The following is a 20,123-nucleotide window of genomic DNA, read 5'->3' as shown; positions in this document are numbered from 1 at the left end:
AATCAGCACAATAATCCAAAATCTATATATAAAAAACCCAAATATGCAAATAGATCAAACAGCAGAACAACCGGTCGCTATGACGTGCACTGACCACCAGGGGGCACACGTGAAACATGGCGGATGTCAGCAGCAGGCAGCAGAGCGTGGAACATGGTGGGCACAGGCTGCAGTGGGGTGGTGGAGCAGGTGAGCAGGGGCCAGACCAAGGTGGGGCGCCAGTCGCTGTCATCGGGGCGAGCCTCTGGTGGTTACTGAAAATTCTTTGCTCCTGCATGCTGCAGACCCGCCTGGAGCTCGCACCTGCTGCCGATGCCGGCTCTGCTTACACCTGCTGCTAGCACCGGAGTCGCCGCTCATACCCGCTGCCGGCACCCAGTGCCAGTCCAGATCTCTCTGCGCCGTCAGTAGGTGTGAGTGGCGGCTGCTGGCTCCGATTGCCCCTGAGGGCTTCTGCACCTCCCCCTGCTCCTGAGGGGCGATTGGGGCCGGCAGCCACCTCTCACATCCACTGCCAGAGCCTGGTGCCAGTCCCAATTGCTCAGCACCATCAGCGGGTGAGAGCAGGGCTGGTGCTGTCAGTGCATGGGAGCAGTGGTGGCGGGAGTGGGGCTGCCAGCAGAGAGGGGACTGGGGCTGCGGTGGGAGGGGCCAGGCAGGGGCGCAGAGGAAGAGCTGAGACCCACCCCTGTTCCCTACCACAGCCTCGCAGCCCACAGTTCCTTTCAAGGTGCACGAATTCATACACTGGGACCCTAGTATTTTAATAAGAATTTAGATAGTTATAGATAGAAAGGCACATTACCCAGAATCAGGAAGCTTGATCACAGAGGAGAGTAGAACAGTGACTGCATCTGCAGAAAATCTATACTAATAAAAGGGTAATATGCTAATTATACCAGGAGACCTTCTGGGACACCTTCCGGACAAAGCCATGATGGCAGGGCTGAGGCAAAAGCAGGTTAAGGGCGATCAAGCCGGTGGGGGTGGGGGGCAGTTGGGGGCAAGCACGACGGCAGTTGGGGGTGAGCTGGCCGGCAGGTAGGGGGCAGTTGGGGGCGATCAGGCTGGTGGGGGGGGGGGCAGTTGGAGGCGAGCAGGCTGGCAGGGTGGGCAGTTTGGGGCAATTAGGTCGGCAGGAGGGGCAGTTGGGAGTAAGCAGGCCAGCAGGGGGGGAAAGTGGGGGCGAGAAGGCCGGCAGTGGGGGCAGTTGGGGGCAATCAGACCAGCAGGGTGGGCAGTTGGGGGTGAGAAGCCCAGCAGGGAAAGGACAGTTGGGGCTGATCAGGCTGGCAGGGGTGGGGCAGTTAAGGGTGATCAGGCCGGAAGGGGTGAGCAGTTGGGGGCGATCAGACCAGCAGGCAGAGTGGTTAGGGGCGATCAGCAGGCAGGCAAGCAGTTAGGAGCCAGCCGTCCCAGATTGCAAGAAGGATGTCTGACTGCAAGTTTAGGCCCGATCCCACAGATTGGAGAGGGTGCAGGCCGGGCTGAGGGACGCCCCCACCAACCTGTGCATGAATTTCGTGCACCAGGCCACTAGTATGTTCATATATAAGCTACCAAAAAAAAAAAACACCCCAATATCAAATGCCATAAAACCAACAAGGCAGAGTTGCCCATAGGGTATGGAGTGTTTAAATAAGAGAAGAGAAGAGGCTCACTAGATGGCCTGTACTAAAAGGTGAGCGCAGGTTTAAAAAGATGTTAGGAGACTGCTCCCAACTCACTCTGGCCCCCAAAGGTAAAGAAGGCAGAACATCAGAAAGAATAATGGAAAATAGAGAGAGGAGGCCAGGAAAGTTTGATACAAATGAAAGAGAGTAACACATGCTTTCTTGTTTTGATTGGAGTTAAGAACAGTGGATATGAGGTGGAAGAAAAGTTGCCCTGAGGGGACACAGGGCTGTTTTTTCAATCTTGGCTGGGGTCAGTCCTGCTTATCTTCCACCAAATATGGACAAAGAAGCCGCCTCAGAGCTTCTTCTTTTTAATCATAGAGCTATTTATAGCACCTAAGCTTGGCAGACATTTTGCTCTAAAACCCAATGACATATGCTACTATTTCATGTAGTTTCCATTTGTGAGGTTGTTAATATGAAATCTTCATTAATCACGTTATCATTATAATTAAAAATTATTTGATTATGGTTTGCTAGTATCTAAACTACTTCATAACTGCAGAAATATACCTCTGGGAAAGGGCTAACCCACATGCCTGCAAGGGCTGATGGGTGGCAATTTCAACTGTGCTTTTCTTTAAATGGTCTGTTTCCTGATAGGCTCTCTCATGAGAGAAAGAAACATGATGTCACTCTGACCTAAAAATCTCTCATTCTCAGGCAGCAAAGTGTTGATAGAACCTAGAGTGCAGCTTAGAGTCTCATGGTTCTTAGGCCTTTCTGGGTTGTTCCATGGGGATGAGACTTTCAGAATAAGGCCCTAGTATATTTAAGACTGAATCCCATTTCCATGTGATATTTCTCTCTAAGTCTCTTTTTTCCCTTAAGTCTCCCTGTATCCCTGTACTCTATCAAGTTGACCTGACACACCGGCATCAGTTTTACAGGCCACACAACTTATGGATACCTACTAAAAAAAACAAAACAAAAATCAAGTTTGTAAGGAAGAAAGCCTGGAATGTAGTAAACATGGTCTTCCTTTGCCTTCTTTATATTTTATTTAAACAAAAATATAAAAAGTGACTGTAACTTTTAGCCAGATAATTAAAAATCAATTATATTACTCCTGCAAGCATTGTTTATAAATGTAAATGACAACATGTATCTTAGACACTTTGGGTACTCGGGCAAAAAGTAGTCCTTGATAAAATGTAATATATATGATTGCACAAATTTGATTACTAAATACTTAAGCTAATTAGCCATGACAATTCAAACTTAAGCAATATGCAAAGAAAAATGCATGAACTGCCTAAGCTATAGAGCATTTAAAAAAATTCATATTTATTTCCAACTATTCTGTGGCTATTAACATCCATGAGTTGCTTTTAAAGTTCAAAAACACTGAACTGTCTAGAAACATTCTGAATAGTAACAGTATAGTAATAGTAATACTACGAATTTTATTTTCAAATTTTGGTCAATAAGGAAGAAAATAATAAAGTTAAGTAGTCAAAAGAAGTACTAAAACAAGTATAATCATTCATATATACAGATAATATGAACAGTATAGATTCACTTTCAGCTGATTCAATCCTATTTACATATTTAAAATAGAAAATACATCCTAATTTGTCAAGAAGCTGACCACATTTAGCACCAGGAAAGAAACTTATGTCAGCTTTTGAACATGACTTCAGATCTTGTCATAGGAAAAAAAAAACTTTCATAGACTCTATATGTAGTTATCACTATCAATTAACTAAAAAAATAGTTTTTAAAAGTAATTGCTGCACATCATTAATTCACAAGCAATTAAAAGGAAATAAAACTTAAAACCAGGACTACTTGATACTGCGCACAACTCTCCTACAGTGGTTTGTTTTCATTTCCTCCAATGCTTGTTCCAGTTGCTGAACCAAGTGCATCAGGGTAGCTGGATCTGTCTGCAGAACTTTGGTGTTGCGATCTCCATTCTGATTAAGGTGTAATTTTATAGTCACTGATGGTTTTATCTGTTGCCTGAGGCTTCTGCTTGCAAGCTTGATTTTAAATGGAATAAGAGCATAATAACAATTTAGTACATAAAATACACTTAATACATAACATTTATAATTACTTATACCATGTATAAAAATAAAACTTCAGATAAAGCATAGACTTCAAAATGAAAAGTAAACTTTAAAACTTTTGGGGGGAAAAAAAAATCAGAACATACATGCAACCTTACAGTGCGGAAAAATTTCTTAAATATGATATAAAAGGCGCAAACCATAAAGAAAAAAGTGACAAATTTAACTATTTTAAAATTATTAAATTTTCTTCAAAGGACACATAAAGATGGTGGAAAAACAAGCCACAAACTGAGAGTATTTTGTAACACATACAAGCAAAAAAAGATTAGTATCCAGAATGCATGAATAACTGCTCTGATTTATAAGGAACAAAACATAAAACCAACAGAAGAACGTACAGAAGACGAAATAAGCACTTAACAAAAGTAGTAACACAAATAGATAAACAGGCAAGTATGCTCAACTTTATTAGAATCAAGAAAATGGTCAATAAGACCATAAGATATGTTTCACTAGCATGATTAAAAAGCTTTCCATATGGAGCACTGCAGGTGATGGGAATGGAAACTCTCATCCACTGCAAGCGAGTAAAAAACTATAAACAAAAATTAACAGAAAATTTAGGATGGTGGTTACCTCCAGGGTGCTGGGAGGGGTTCTTATTATGGGAGGGAGATTCAAAGGTACTGGTTTTGTTCTAGTTCTTCAGCTTGGCAATGGGTACTTGTTTTTATTCTTCTTCTTTAAACTGAGTATCTATAATCTTTTGTTTGTATGATCTAGTCCAAAATTTTAAAAATAAGCACTATTGTCCTAGAATAGGTGGCTCGGTAGGTTGGCACATTATCCCATACACCAAAAGGTTGCAGTTTTGATTCCTGGTCAGGGTGTGTATAGGAGGCAACCAATCGATGTTTCTCTCTTACATCAATGTTTCCCTCTTTCTCCCTTCCTCTCTCTCTCTCTAAAATCAATAAAAACGTACCCTCAGATGAGGAATTTTAAAAAAAGTACTAGTAATATATTAAAAGATAAAAAACTACTAGAAACAATGACCAACTTGGAAATTATGGCATTTAACCCAACACCAGAATGTGCTCTCTACAGGCGATTTTCCATTAAAAGGAACCAGGACCTCCTTGAATAGCTGATTCGATTGAAGTCTGGGACAGGAATTGTACAAGATGAACCTGAAACATCTTGTTATACAAGAAAGCAAGATTGTTATCTAAAACTACTGGAGTAGTGTCAAAAGGACAAGAAGCCAAACTGAAGAGATTTCCAAGTGAGTGACAAATCTAAATCTAAGATTTCAGGATTAACTTAATACCACAACAGAATATTCTGACTAATAACTTCTTCCAATTAATTCTGGATCATTTGTACATTAAAAAAAAGACACACACACACAAAAAAAACAAGATACTAATCCAAAGCTGAAATTTAATGTCTCAAAATAATTTGGAAACAATAGATTAATTCCTTTAGGTGAGTTAGTCTCCAAACATAAAATATATATCTGTAAGGCAAATTATCTCTGTAAGATCATTTCTCTAGTACAGAAGAATAAATATTATTACTGGAAATACTACTTATTCATTCAGTTATGCATTATTTATAGTTCTTTTCCCTCTATATCTGCACTGACAGATAGGGACCAAATGTATTTAGGTGTAATTAAGTCAGGAATTTTTAAAAATATGTATATTTTATTGATTTTTTACAGAGAGGAGGGGAGAGGGATAGAGAGTTAGAAACATCGATCAGCTGCCTCCTGCACACTCCCTACTGGGGATGTGCCCGCAAATAAGGTACATGCCCTTGACCGGAATCGAACCCGGGGCCCTTCAGTCCACAGGCCGACGCTCTATCCACTGAGCCAAACCAGTTAGGGCAAGTCAGGAATTTTTTGTTGAAAGACTTAAGGTCACTCAATCTATCCTTCCACTTTTAGATAACATGAGTCTATTTTTAAAAAATAAATTTTTATTGATTTCAGAGAGAAAGGGTTAGGGAGAGAGAGACAGAAACATCAATGATGAGAGAGAATCATTGATCGGCTGCCTCCTGCATGCCCCATACTGGATTGAGCCCACAACTTGGACATGTGTCCCTGACCGGAATCAAACCTGGGACCCTTCAGGCCTCAGGCCGACAATCTACCCACTGAGTCAAACTGGTTAGGGCAACATGATATCTAAATGTACTTATAAGATACTTATGTGTACCATTATTTTAAAAATTTCTAGATAAAGATTATATAATATACCTAACAAACACCTAGTAAGATAAAATTACACCTAATTTTTTCTCAGAAAGAAAACTGAATGACACTCAATACTACTACCGCAGGATAAAAAGAACAGTATCCCACAAAGTTCGTGATATGAACTTATTTTTAATGGGGATGGAATTCTGTCCTTCTCCCTGTAAAAATAACAATAGCAATTTTAAATATAGTAGCCTTAAAGGTAACATCCTCCTTCACCAATGTCAGATGCATTCAATTTACTGGTGCTACTAATAAAGGCATTAATTATGTTTGTAATTTATGAAGTATAGGAAGTGGCTTTTTTTTTTATAAACTCAACTATGATTAATTTATTTCCCATAAGCAACTGCACAATAATTAGATGGTTCACTACCAATCTCTACGAGACAAATCAGTTACTCAAAAATGAAAAGTTCTGTATTGTTACTAGTTTCCTAGCCTTTTAGCTGGTTTTCATTTGATAAGTCTTCCTCTCATAGCAGAAAAATCCACTCCAGTTAAAATCCCTTGTAATAATTTCAACTAATATGCACACAGAATCAATTAGTTCTCTAAGTAAGTTTTAGCACTTAAATGCATTTTACCATGAGGCAGTATTCATTCAGTATCCCCTCAACTTTAAACTGTATTAATTCTTATAGTAACCCAGCTATTCAAACTAATTTCACTGGATAAATGAGCTCTCTTGAGTTTAACTTTAGAAAATTCAATTGCTTATCCTAATTTTTAAGATGTCTTTATAATGAAAAATTCAAAATCAACAAAGCAAAACAACAAAAAAATTCTAAGGGCTAATGGACCCCAAGATTCAGAAGATATCATCACTACATAATAGAGGTAAAAATGTATAAGATAAATTATCCCTGAACCTCATGAACATAACCATCCCTACTTCTCCACCTAGTTATTGTGAAAGGACCTAAACATAAAGGTTTAACCAATGATCTCCTCCTCCCCATGAACTCTGCAGGACTTGCTTCTTAACCTGTACCTTGTCCCTTGCTGTATCCACACCCCATGATAGGTATACAAGAATTATTTGATAAATCATTTCTTTAAGAAGGTGCTTACCATCACTAGCCACCCTCCCAACCATTTTATATTTAGCAGTGAATTCCTGTTATGTGCCAGGCATTGTGCTGGGGACACAGTTGTTAACAAGATATAGTACCTGCCTTCATGGAGTCTATAATCTGGTTCATGCCATATCTTGTGTTAATATCTATTCAAGTACTCATCAAACTAAAGTATAAGGTGTACCAGTTAAAAATGCAGATTTTTTTCAATAGATGGAGTTACACATATGTTGATATACATGTGATTTAATATGTATGCTATTTTGTTGTATTGACAACAAGCTTCAAAACTTCATATGTCAAATTTTCTGAAGGTGTTAACATCATAGGTATTTTTACACTTAAGAATGTTGAAATTCATGCCAAAAAAAGAGCAATTGCAGGAAGTTTTAATTCATTACTTTATTTCAAAGAAAAGTGCTGCTGAATACTTCAGCAAGCTTATGGTGAACATGCTCCATCCTATCTAATAATGAGAAAATATGCTAACAGACCCTTACGCCATCACAAAGATGGCAGGGCCTGCAGCCAATAAGGAGGGAATATGCTAATTGACTGCCCCGACCCCAAAGATGGCGGCGCCCACAGCCAATAAGGAGGGAATATGCTAACTGACTGCCACGCCCTCAAAGATGGCAGTGCCCACAGCCACAAGATGGCCAGCAGGGGAGGGCAGATGTGGGTGATCAGGCCAGTAGGGGAGGACAGTTAGGGGCAATCAGGCCGGCAGGGGAGGGCAGTTGGGGGCAATCGGCCGGCAGAGAAGCAGGCGTCGTTAACGCTGACAGGGAAGTGGTTAGGGGGTGATCAGGCAGGCGAGCAGTTGGGAGCCAGCAGTCTCAGATTGTGAGAGGGATGTCCGACTGCCGGTTTAGGCCTGATCCCTGTGGGACATCCCCCGAGGGGTCCTAAGATTGGAGAGGGTGACCCCCCCCCTCAGTGCACGAATCTCGTGCACTGGGCCTCTAGTCTCAAGATACTTGTGAATACTGGTTTAAATGCTTTATAAAAGTGATGATTTCAATGTGAAAAATAAAGAACGTCCAGGACAACCGAAAAAGTTTGAAGACCAACAATTACAAGCATTATTGGATGAAGATGTGTGTCAAACTTAAAAACAACTTGAAGATTAAATGTTGCTCAGCAAACAATTTCCGATCGTTTACAAGCAATGGGAAAGATTTCAAAGGAAGGAAAATGGGTGCCATATCAACTGAACAAAAGACAAATGGAAAACCAAAAAGTCATCAGTAAAATGTTGCTTCAATGGCACGAAAGGAAGTCTTCTTTGTATCAAATTGTGACTGGCGATGAAAAGTGGATTTGAGAATCCCAAATGCACAAAATCATGGGTTGATCCAGGTCAACCATCAACATCGACTGCAAGGCCAAATCACTTCGGAAAGAAGACAATGCTCTGCGTTTGGTGGGATCAGGAAGGTGTGGTGCATTATGCGCTTCTAAAACCAGGTGAAACCGTTAATACTGATCGCTACCAACAACAAATAATGAATTTGAACCACGCTTTGATCATGAAGCAACCAGAACGTGCCAGAAGACACAGCAAAGTAATTTTGCTTCATGATGATGCACCATCACACACTTCAAAACCAGTTAAAGACACGTTAAAGAAGATCTTGCCTGGGAAGTATTAACCCACCCGCTATATTCACCAGACCTTGCTCCTTCAGATTACCACTTGTTCAGATCGATGGCACACGCACTTTCTGAGCAGCACTTCTGTTGGAAGCAACCCATTTTCTTCCCTATCAGAAAAGTGTAAACAAGGAGCCCGGAATGCTGGTAACCTTGAGCTCTGGCAAGGGCCAAAGCTATGCACTGATTGTTTAGTCAAGACAATGGTGACTCAAGCAATTTCCTGACCAAATAGTCTCAAAGTAAATCTTTACTAATATTTATTGACCTTTAAGATAGTCTGTCTGTTATCAGAATTGCCTGCCTTACTAAGGGCAATATGTGTATCCAAAATTGAATAAAAGGTTGGCAGGGCCTGGGCACCAGCTAAGTCTTTCTTCTTGAAAGAGATTCTTTGCCTGGCCCACAATTTCCAAATTATTATTTCTTGTCTCGTCTTGTCATTTGCCCGCGGCCCTTCTCCAGATCCCGAACCCTAAGCTACACGGGACGTGGCATCACACACACTTCAAAACATATGAAGAAGTGGAAAATTGGGTCTTTGAATGGTTTGCCTCAAAACAAGCAAAGTTCTATTGGGGCAGTATCCACAAGAAATTACCTGAAAGATGAGGAAAATGTGTAGCTAGCAATGGACATTACTTTGAATAAAGCACTTTTGATGTTTCTCTTGAAATTATCTTGTTTTCTTTGATTACAAAATCATTATTAACCGATGACACCTTTAACTGCTAAACTCCTCTATCAGAATTTCTATAACCTATTTGGACCACCTATTCAAGTCAGGAAGAATCCATGGTACAATGGTTTACAAACTTTTTTGCATATTAGAATGACCTGAGTAAATGGAGAGCTTTTAAAAAAATCCTAAACCCTGGCCATTATGGTTCAGTTGGATAAGCATCATGCTATGCACTGAAAGGTCACTGGTTTGATTCTGATTCCCAGTTAGGACAAATGCCCAGGTTTCGGGTTATATCCCCAGTCGGGGTATGTGCGGGAGCAACCAACTGATGTTTCTCTTTCATGTTGATGCTTCTCTTTTTCTCTCCCTTTCCCTTCCTCTCTCCCTAAATCAATAAAAACTTATTTTAAGAAAACACTGATGCCCTGGCCAAACCCCATACCAATAAGTCAGAATCTCTAGGGAAGTGGGGTGGGGAATGGAGCACAGAATTTTTTAAAGCTCCCAGGTCATTCCAATATGCAGTTCAGTTTGGCTAGGCTAGTGTGCTAAAAACCACATATTCCAGTGGTTGCCAACTGGTGATCTGTGAGGTCTGAAAGGTTGGCGACCGCTGATATATTCAACATGCTCATTCCCATATGCATGTGGGCCTTTACAGGTTACACTGTCTCCTCTGTCAAGAATATTTATCCTAGTTTTCTTTATTCATTTATCCTTCTGAGATTTCACCCCCTTTTGTTCAGACTTTTCTGAATCATTCCTATGTACATTCACCGAACTACCTGAACAACAGCTTTTTTGAAACACTCAGTGTATCTTGATTTACACAATTCTATTCTTTTCCCTCCTCCAAAACCATCTATATATATAAAACCCTACTATGCAAATAGACCCAACGGTGGAACAACCGAACAACTGGCACTATGACATGCGCTGACCACCAGGGGGCATGTGTGGAACATGGCGGGTGTCGGCAGCAGGAGGCAGAGCGTGGAACATGGCGAGCATTGGCCATGGCGGGATGGTGGAGCAGGTGAGTGGGGGTTCCAGACCTAGGTAGGGCACCAGTCGCTGTCATCGAGGCAAGCCTCTGGTCATTACTGAAAATACTTTGTTCCTGCACGCTGCAGTCCCGCTGGGCGCTCACACCTGCTGCCAGCGCATGGTGCTGGCCCCGATCACTTGGCGCTGTCAGCGGGTGCGAGCGACGGCTGCAGGCCCCTATCGCCCCTGAGGGCTTCTTCACTTCCCCCTGCTCCTGAGGGCAGCAGCCGCCGCTCACACCCACTGCTGGCACCAGCCCCACTCACCCTGTGCCGTCAGCTGGTACGAGTGGGGCCAGTGCTGTCAGTGTGTAGGGGCAGCGGGAGCGGGGCTGCTGGCAGACAGGGGACTGGGGGCCACGGTGAGAGGGGCCGGGCGGGGGCGCGGAGGATGGGCCAATACCTGCTCCTGTGCCCACCACAGCCTCGTGGCCCACAGTTCCTCTTAAGGTACATGAATTCGTGCACTGAGCCCCTAGTCCTATATAATAAAAAAGCCTAATATGCTAAGTGTCCAACTGTTCGACCAGTCACTATGATGCACACTAACCACCAGGGGGCAGACACTCCAATTGGTTGGTTAGCTTGCTGCTGGGGTACGGCCAATTGGGACTGGGAGAGATGGGCTGGACATGTCCTGGACCCCTCCCCCGGTCCCTCGCCAGTCCCGATCATGCACCAGTGGGGTACCTCGGCCTGGCCTGCACCCTCTCGCAATCTGGGACCCCTCAGGGGATGTTGGAGAGCCAGTTTCGGCCCGATCCCCACAGGCCAAGCCAAGGGAACCCACCAGTGCATGAATCTAAGCATCGGGCCTCTAGTATTTCAAAACTATTTTTTTTAAAATATATATTTTACTGATTTTTTTACAGAGAGGAAGGGAGAGGGATAGAGAATTAGAAACATCGATGAGAGAGAAGCATCCATCAGCTGCCTCCGGCACACCCCCTACTGGGGATGTGCCTGCAACCAAGGTACATGCCCTTGACTGGAATCGATCCTGGGACCCTGGAGTCCCCAGGCCAACGCTCTATCCAGTGAGCCAAACCGGCTAGGGCCATAACTATTTTTAATTACAGGGTATTTCGAGAACATCTAATATTCCTAAATGACAATATCTTTTCCAGCTGAGAAAGCATCTTACACTTTGTTTCCCAAAGCATTTAGCAAAGCAAATGGATGACAATCAATAAACATCTCTTAATCTGTCACTGTTTGAAGAAGGGTTACATGCAATAGTCTGACAACTACCTTTTGGTTATCTATATGGCTTTAAAAACAAATGAATCTCACAAATATAATATGTACAGAAGCCAGAGCCAGGCACAAAAGAGCACTGCTGAATCATTCCATATACATAAAGTTAAAGAGCAGCAAAAGTAATCTATGTATTAGAAATCAGGAAAAGAAAAAAGGGGAAGTAGTTGGCAGGAGATGAGGAAGACACTTTTGGGATGCTGGTCATGGGTAAGTGTTGGTTTCATGGGTATTTTCACCATGAGATAACTCATTGAACTGTACATTCACTGACCTGTGCACTTTTCTATGTGTGTATTTATTTAAACAAAAAGGTTTTAAAAAATCTAAGCATCACTGAAGAAAATCTGCATAACCATCTCCTTTTCCAAAATAACCTATTTCTTACAAACTTTGCAAATTAAACTGATGTGACACATTAAAAATATAAGAAAATGAACTATTTGTGAAATGGCCTGAAAAATGAACATTAAAAAACTAGTTTCAGGCCTTCACCACACTATTGTCTATGTCTATGGGTTATGCATATATGCATGTAAGTTCTTTGGTTAAAAGGCCTGGGGAGGGGTTAAAATGGGGGGCAGGGGGCCAATGAGGGGAAACAAGGGGACACCTGTAATATTTTCAACAATAAAGATAAATTTTAAAAAAATGTTACCTAAAAGACATACAAACAAACAAAATCTCTCAAGTTTCAAACCAGAGTTTGGTTAAGGTGGTAAAGAATAGGCCTGAGGACATAAACCTAAAATTAATCTTGTATCTAATTCAGATTAATAACAATAAAAAGCCATACCTGTACATCTAGTCGCCATTCAAGGCTGTGGTAACTGGGGAGGTCTGGTGCCAGTTCACTCAGAATAGTTCTGATCTCCTTTCTGTTATCCAGATAAAGCTGAAGCAACAATTTGTTCAATTCTTCTGAGAATCCCAGAACAAAAACAGAGTCTTGGAAATCCAGTTCGGAAATCTAAAGTGATTGAGTTTAACAGAACATCAAAATTTATCTTTGTCTAGAAAATGCTAAAACAGTTGATATACTACTACACAAAAGAACATGAAATCCCTGAATTCTTTTGATAAATCCCCAAATTCTGTCTGGTAAAAGAAACAACACTCCTTAATTAAAGGCAACCCTTGCTCACTATTTTAAAATCTGAGTTTCTGAGACATAAAAATACTTTATTAAAATATAAAAATAAAGAATTATTAAAATGCCCCGTTTTCTCTCCTGTTCTGTATCACGCCAGATGCTGCTAATATGCAAAAAAGTAAATCACTATATTCTCCCTTCTCTTAGGATACATACTATGGTATATGGTTCAGTAACATGCAGAATTAATGGCAATTTTAATTTACACTAACACTAGAAGGCCCATGCACAAAATTCATGCAAGAGTAGGCCTTCCTTCCACCGGCTGCCAGCACTGGCTTCCCTCTGGCAGGCTTCCCTCCAGCAGCTGGAGGGCACCGGGGACCCGGCTTTGTCCTGAAGGACGTCCGGTCTAATTAGCATATTACCTTATTATTATTATAGACTAGAGGCCCGGTGCACAAAAATTTGTGCACTTGGGGTTGGGAGAGGAGGTCCCTCAGCCTGGCCTGTGCCCTCTCACAGTCTGGGACCCATCAGGAGATAAGGACCTGCTGGTTTAGGCCTGCTCCCGGGTGGCAGAGGGCAGGCCTAATCCTAGGTGTAACCCCTGGTCGGGCTCAGAGCAGGGCCCATTGGGGAGTTGGGGCCCCGCCTCCTGTCATGCACAGAGCAGGGCGGATTGGGAGGTTGCGATGCCACCCTCAGTCATGCTCAGGGTAGGGCCGATTGGGGGGTTGGGGCACCACCCCCTGTCACACTCAAGGCAGGGTCCATAGGGAGGTTGCAGCGCCACTCCTGTCATGCACAGAGCAGGGCCGATCAGAGGGTTGGGGCTCCGCACCCTGTCACACTGATCCCGGTGCTGGGAAGCCTCGCTGCTCCACTGATCCCAGGGCCAGGACGCCTCTCGGCTCCCCTGATCCCTGGCCCGGAGGCCTCTCGGCTCCGCTGATCACCGGCCGGGAGGCCTCTTGGCTCCCCTGAACGCGGGGCCGGAGGCCTCTCGGCTCCGCTGATCACCAGGGCGGGAGGCCTCTCTGCTCCGCTGATCACGGGGCCGGGAGGCCTCTGGATGCGCTGATCAACGGCCGGGAGGCCTCTTGGCTCACCTGAACGTGGGGCCGGAGGCCTCTCGGCTCGGCTGATCACCGGGGCGGGAGGCCACTCTGCTCCGCTGATCGCGGGGCCTCCGTCTCCGCTGATCAAGGGGCCGGGAGGCCTCTGGACTCCGCTGATCACTGGGGCCGGGAGGCCTCTCAGCTCCGCTGATCACCGGGGCTGGGAGGCCTCTCGGCTCCGCTGATCACTGGGGCCGGGAGGCCTCTCGGCTCCGCTGATCGCGGGGCCTCTGGACTCCGCTGATCACCAGGCCGGGAGGCCTCTGGACTCCGCTGATCACCGGGGCCGGGAGGCCTCTCGGCTCCGCTGATCTCGGGGCCGGGAGGCCTCTCTGCTCCGCTGATCTCGGGGCCGGGAGGCCTCTCTGCTCCGCTGATCTTGGGGCCGGGAGGCCTCTCTGCTCCGCTGATCGCGGGGCCTCCGTCTCTGCTGATCACCGGGCCGGGAGGCCTCTCGGCTCCGCTGATCACTGGGGCCGGGAGGCCTCTCGGCTCCGCTGATCACCGGGGCCGGGAGGCCTCTCGGATCCGCTGATCACCTGGGCCGGGAGGCCTCTCGGATCCGCTGATCACCGGGGCCGGGAGGCCTCTCGGCTCCGCTGATCACTGGGGCCGGGAGGCCTCTCGGATCCGCTAATCGCGGGGCCTCCGACTCCGCTGATCACCGGGGCTGGGAGGCCTCTCGGCTCCGCTGATCACTGGGGCCGGGAGGCCTCTGTGCTCCGCTGATCGCGGGGCCTCCGTCTCAGCTGATCACCGGGCCGGGAGGCCTCTCGGCTCCGCTGATCACCGGGGCCGGGAGGCCTCTCGGATCCGCTGATTACCGGGGCCGGGAGGCCTCTCGGCTCCGCTGATCACTGGGGCCGGGAGGCCTCTCGGTTCCGCTGATCGCGGGGCCTCCGACTCCGCTGATCACCGGGGCTGGGAGGCCTCTCGGCTCCGCTGATCACTGGGGCCGGGAGGCCTCTGTGCTCCGCTGATCGCGGGGCCTCCGTCTCAGCTGATCACCGGGCCGGGAGGCCTCTCGGCTCCGCTGATCACCGGGGCTGGGAGGCCTCTCGGCTCCGCTGATCACCGGGGCCGGGAGGCCTCTCTGCTCCGCTGATCTCGGGGCCGGGAGGCCTCTCTGCTCCGCTGATCTCGGGGCCGGGAGGCCTCTCTGCTCCGCTGATCTCGGGGCCGGGAGGCCTCTCTGCTCCGCTGATCACCGGGGCCGGGAGGCCTCTCGGATCCGCTGATCACCGGGGCCGGGAGGCCTCTCTGCTCCGCTGATCTCGGGGCCGGGAGGCCTCTCTGCTCCGCTGATCACCGGGGCCGGGAGGCCTCTCGGATCCGCTGATCACCGGGGCTGGGAGGCCTCTCGGCTCTGCTGATCTCGGGGCCGGGAGGCCTCTCTGCTCCGCTGATCGCAGGGCCTCCGTCTCCGCTGATCACCGGGCCGGGAGGCCTCTCGGCTCCGCTGATCACCGGGGCCGGGAGGCCTCTCGGCTCCGCTGATCGCCGGGGCCGGGAGGCCTCTCGGATCCGCTGATCACCGGGGCCGGGAGGCCTCTCGGATCCGCTGATCACCTGGGCCGGGAGGCCTCTCGGATCCGCTGATCACCGGGGCCGGGAGGCCTCTCGGCTCCGCTGATCACTGGGGCCGGGAGGCCTCTCGGTTCCGCTGATCGCGGGGCCTTCGACTCCGCTGATCACCGGGGCTGGGAGGCCTCTCGGCTCCGCTGATCACCGGGGCCGGGAGGCCTCTCGGCTCCGCTGATCTCGGGGCCGGGAGGCCTCTCTGCTCCGCTGATCTCGGGGCCGGGAGGCCTCTCTGCTCCGCTGATCGCGGGGCCTCCGTCTCTGCTGATCACCGGGCCGGGAGGCCTCTCGGCTCCGCTGATCACTGGGGCCGGGAGGCCTCTCGGCTCCGCTGATCACCGGGGCCGGGAGGCCTCTCGGATCCGCTGATCACCGGGGCCGGGAGGCCTCTGTGCTCCGCTGATCGCGGGGCCTCCGTCTCAGCTGATCACCGGGCCGGGAGGCCTCTCGGCTCCGCTGATCACCGGGGCCGGGAGGCCTCTCGGATCCGCTGATCACCGGGGCCGGGAGGCCTCTTGGCTCCGCTGATCACCGGGGCCGGGAAGCCTCTCGGTTCCGCTGATCGCGGGGCCTCCGACTCCGCTGATCACCGGGGCTGGGAGGCCTCTCGGCTCCGCTGATCTCGGGGCCGGGAGGCCTCTCTGCTCCGCTGATCTCGGGGCCGGGAGGCCTCTCTGCTCCGCTGATCTCGGGGCCGGGAGGCCTCTCTGCTCCGCTGATCACCGGGGCCGGGAGGCCTCTCGGATCCGCTGATCACCGGGGCTGGGAGGCCTCTCGGATCCGCTGATCACCGGGGCTGGGAGGCCTCTCGGCTCTGCTGATCTCGGGGCCGGGAGGCCTCTCTGCTCCGCTGATCGCAGGGCCTCCGTCTCCGCTGATCACCGGGCCGGGAGGCCTCTCGGCTCCGCTGATCACCGGGGCCGGGAGGCCTCTCGGCTCCGCTGATCGCCGGGGCCGGGAGGCCTCTCGGCTCCGCTGATCGCCGGGGCCGGGAGGCCTCTCGGCTCCGCTGATCGCTGGGGCCGGGAGGCCTCTGGGCTCCGCTGATCGCGGGGCCTCCGACTCCGCTGATCACCGGGGCTGGGAGGCCTCTCGGCTCCGCTGATCTCGGGGCCTCCGACTCCGCTGATCACCGGGGCTGGGAGGCCTCTCGGCTCCGCTGATTACTGGGGCCGGGAGGCCTCTCAGATCCGCTGATCTCGGGCTGGGAGGCCTCTCGACTCTGCTGATCCCAGGCCCTGAGGCCTCTCTGCCCTGCTGCTTCAGGGCTGTTTGGCTTCACTCTGCTTGGAGCCTGAGTATGCAAATTAACCGCCATCTTTTAGCTTCTATAATTAAAACATTGTATCTTTTGGAGTTGTTGCTTCAGGAGCTCAGAGCCCTGCAGCTGCGGGGATCCTTGACTTTCTCCATCGCTGGGGCAACCAAGCCTCCTATTCTCAGCTGCCTGGCTGCCAGCCGCCATCTTGGCTGACAGTTAATTTGCATATCTTGCTGATTAGCCAATGAAAAAGGTATCGGTTGTACGCCAATTACCATTTTTCTCTTTTATTAGTATAGGATGAAGGTATTCATGACAGCAGATTGTTATACACTAGAGGCCCAGTGCACGAAATTCGTGCACAGGGGAGGGGGGTGGGGGGAGGGGGTGGCTCCCTCAGCCCGGCCTGCACCCTCTCCAATCCGGGACCCTTGGGGGATGTCCGACTGCCGGTTTAGGCCCAAATCCTGCAGGTTTGGGCCTAAACCGGCAGTTGGACATCCCTCTCGCAATCTGGGACTGCTGGTTCCTAAGCACTCACCTGCCTGCCTACCTGATCACCCCTAACTGCCTCTGCCTCAGCCCCTGCACCCGGGACCCAGGCTTTCCTCCTCCGGCCAGCCACAGGCACCTGGGACCCGGGCTTCCCTCCCTCTGTCCAGCAGCAGGTACCCGGGACCGGGGTGGCTTCACCCAGGCCAGCTGCAGGCACCCAGGACTCCTGATCGCCCCTAACTGCTCCCCTGCCAGCCTGATCACCCCTAACTGCTCCTCTGCATATCTGATCACCCCTAATTGCCTCTGCCTCGGCCCCCACACCCAGGACCCAGGCTTCTCTCCTCTGGCCTGCTGCAGGCACCCGGGTCCTGGGGGAGGGCCCTCAGCCTGGCCTGTCCCCCTTCACAGTCCGGGAGCTCTCAGGGGATGTTCTACTGACGGTCTAGGGCCACAGTCTGGCCTCCCTCTGTGGGAGGTGACCATGCTAATCAGAGGAAGGTGCACCCCATCACCCTACCACTGCTGCTGCCTCTGGCCTCCCCTATGGGAGGCAACTGGGCTGATCAGGGGAAGGCACGCCCCCATCACCCCTCTGCTGCTGCCACCTCTCCAGCCTCCTTGGCCTGCCCTGGGCCCTCGCAGCCGCAGTATAGATTGTTTAGGCCTGGCTTCACCAAATCAATCATAAGCCATGAATAACATTACTGAAATAAGCAGGTATTGCCAGAACTATGATGTAGAGCAGGGGTCTTCAAACTATGGCCCTCGGGCCACATGCAAATACAAATATCGTATTTGTTCCCGTTTTGGTTTTTTACTTCAAAATAAGATGTGTGCAGTGTGCACAGGAATTTGTTCATAGTTTTTTTTTTTAAACTATAGTCCGGCCCTCCAGCGGTCTGAGGGACAGTGAACTGGCCCCCTGTTTAAAAAGTTTGAGGACCCCTGATGTTGAGTATGCATGACTTTCCTAAGGTTTGGGAAATGCAAGATAGTCCACAGAAGCCCTTACCATGAGCTTTGAGCTTTCAGTGAGCAGGTATATTAATCCTTCCACGCCATGCTGGACAGTGTCACTACTCACATTGAGTTTTCCTGAGAAAAAAGGAAAAATGAGCAAATAAATTAGTGTGGTTTTTATCCTTTTACTCAAACTCTTATTTAAGACTAAATATTGTCCATTATTCCATTTTTCTTCAAACAATTAAAAATAACGAGGTGGTAACAGCGTCCTGCTCCGTCACGCTCCCAGCCCCATGCCTTCAGGAGTGCCGGCTGTACCCTTCCAATGCAGCCGCCCGAGGCCAGACCTGCGGCAACCACTTAATCTGAGAACCTGCCCTCCTGCCGCGGGAAAAAACAACGCTTCACCAAAAGAAGATGTGTGAACAATAATAACCAAACACTGGCGTGATGCGGCTCACCGGGCTAGTCCACACACTTCGGTGAGCGAAAGCCTTATGGTATGTCTCGCAGGCGGTAGTATGTCTATTTTACTCACGAGGAAGCCGACTGATAGAAGCTCTAAAAACCTCACGGCTTCTTAGGAAACCGGCAGGCCCTGCGCCCGGACTGAAGGGCCCTCCGGGCGTTACTCTACCACAAGGGCACTAGACCCTCGGAGACGCAACGACCCCTTTCTCAGGGCTACAGACAACGGCTAGCACAGCCTGCGGCGCCGCGCCCCTCCCTTCTTACTGGCGGCGCCCTCGTAGATCTTGGGGTTCGCTCCTCGCCTCAGGAACTCCACCGCAATCCGCCCAAACTCGGCGACGACTGCAACGGAAGCCAGGAGACCGTGAGCACCGGGCGCTCCCGCGGCTTCCCTCCCGGACCCCACAACGCCACCCCCCGCTGCCGCGCCCCGGACCCGAGCTGTTCACTCGCGGCAGAAAGGCCAGGTGCTCCTTGTGCTCCTCGGACAGGTCCAGCAGCATCTTCGCGGGGCCGCCACCTTCCCTTCAGCGCGGACCCCGCCCTCGCCACTTCCGGTCCCGCGTCCGCTCGCGAAGGAGGTCCGACGCGTCAGCGTCCCGAGCTTTGGGTTCTGGGCTGTGTTGGTCCCCTGCTCCAAGGAGCCCTGGGGTGCGAGCTGCGGCATGGGGGTTAGCGGATTCTTCTGATCGCAAATACTATCAAATATGTAGCAGGCTGGGGGGCAAGTTGCTAGGCTCTGTGGGAGACAAAAAGGTGTTTAAAATCCGAACGCCCCTCTACAGCCGCAGTGCTTACATTTATATCAATAGCTAACAGTTATAAAGCACTGCGTCAGGAACTGTTCTTACCATGTTCTCATTAAAGGTAAGGAAGCTGAGACTTTTTTCATTCTTTACATTTTTTTTATTACAAATATATTATACATTTCTTTTACAAATTAAGAAGGTACAGGTTAGCAAAACTATACACAGGGTTTTTTAAAAGACAAGTTTGAATCACATTATACCTACATTTATAACGGTGTTGTTTTTTGTTTGTTTTCCATTTAAAGCATACCATGAAATACTTATTTACCATTAACTGGACTTCTACAAAATCATTTAAAAAAATTTTTTTTATTGATTTCAGAGAGGAAAAGAGAGGGAGAGATAGAAACATCAATGATGAGAGAGAATTATTATTATTATTTTAAATTTCTTTATTTTTTTTTAATTAAATCTTTATTGTTCAGATTATTACATTTGTTCTTCTTTTTTCCCCCCCCCCATAACTCCCCTCCTCCCAGTTCCCGCCCCACCCTCCGCCCTCACTCCCCACCCACTGTCCTCATCCATAGGTGCACGATTTTTGTCCAGTCTCTTCCCACATCTCCCACACCCCTTTCCCCCCCAAGAATAGTCAGTCCATTCCCTTTCTATGTCCCTGATTCTATTATAATCAACAGTT

At 48.6% G+C, this 20,123-nt stretch overlaps 1 protein-coding gene across 1 annotated transcript; it reads right to left on the bottom strand.

The window, feature by feature from the left end:
• Positions 1-2,610: 2,610 nt before the first annotated feature.
• COMMD2 (COMM domain containing 2) lies at positions 2,611-19,254 on the bottom strand. The gene is made up of 5 exons (XM_059688172.1): positions 19,111-19,254; positions 18,939-19,016; positions 18,253-18,335; positions 12,483-12,656; positions 2,611-3,661 (listed from the first exon to the last, which is right to left on the bottom strand). Exons 1-5 carry the CDS (start codon positions 19,175-19,177, stop codon positions 3,464-3,466), a joined length of 600 nt encoding a protein of 199 aa, XP_059544155.1. The 5' UTR covers positions 19,178-19,254; the 3' UTR covers positions 2,611-3,463.
• Between the last annotated feature and the right edge of the window lie 869 nt (positions 19,255-20,123).

Source organism: Myotis daubentonii, chromosome 3 (assembly GCF_963259705.1).
Source record: "Myotis daubentonii chromosome 3, mMyoDau2.1, whole genome shotgun sequence".
In the NCBI taxonomy this organism is placed as follows: domain Eukaryota; kingdom Metazoa; phylum Chordata; class Mammalia; order Chiroptera; family Vespertilionidae; genus Myotis; species Myotis daubentonii.
The sequence above is the reverse complement of the archived record's forward strand: the minus strand, read 5'-3'. Positions and strand labels throughout refer to the sequence as shown.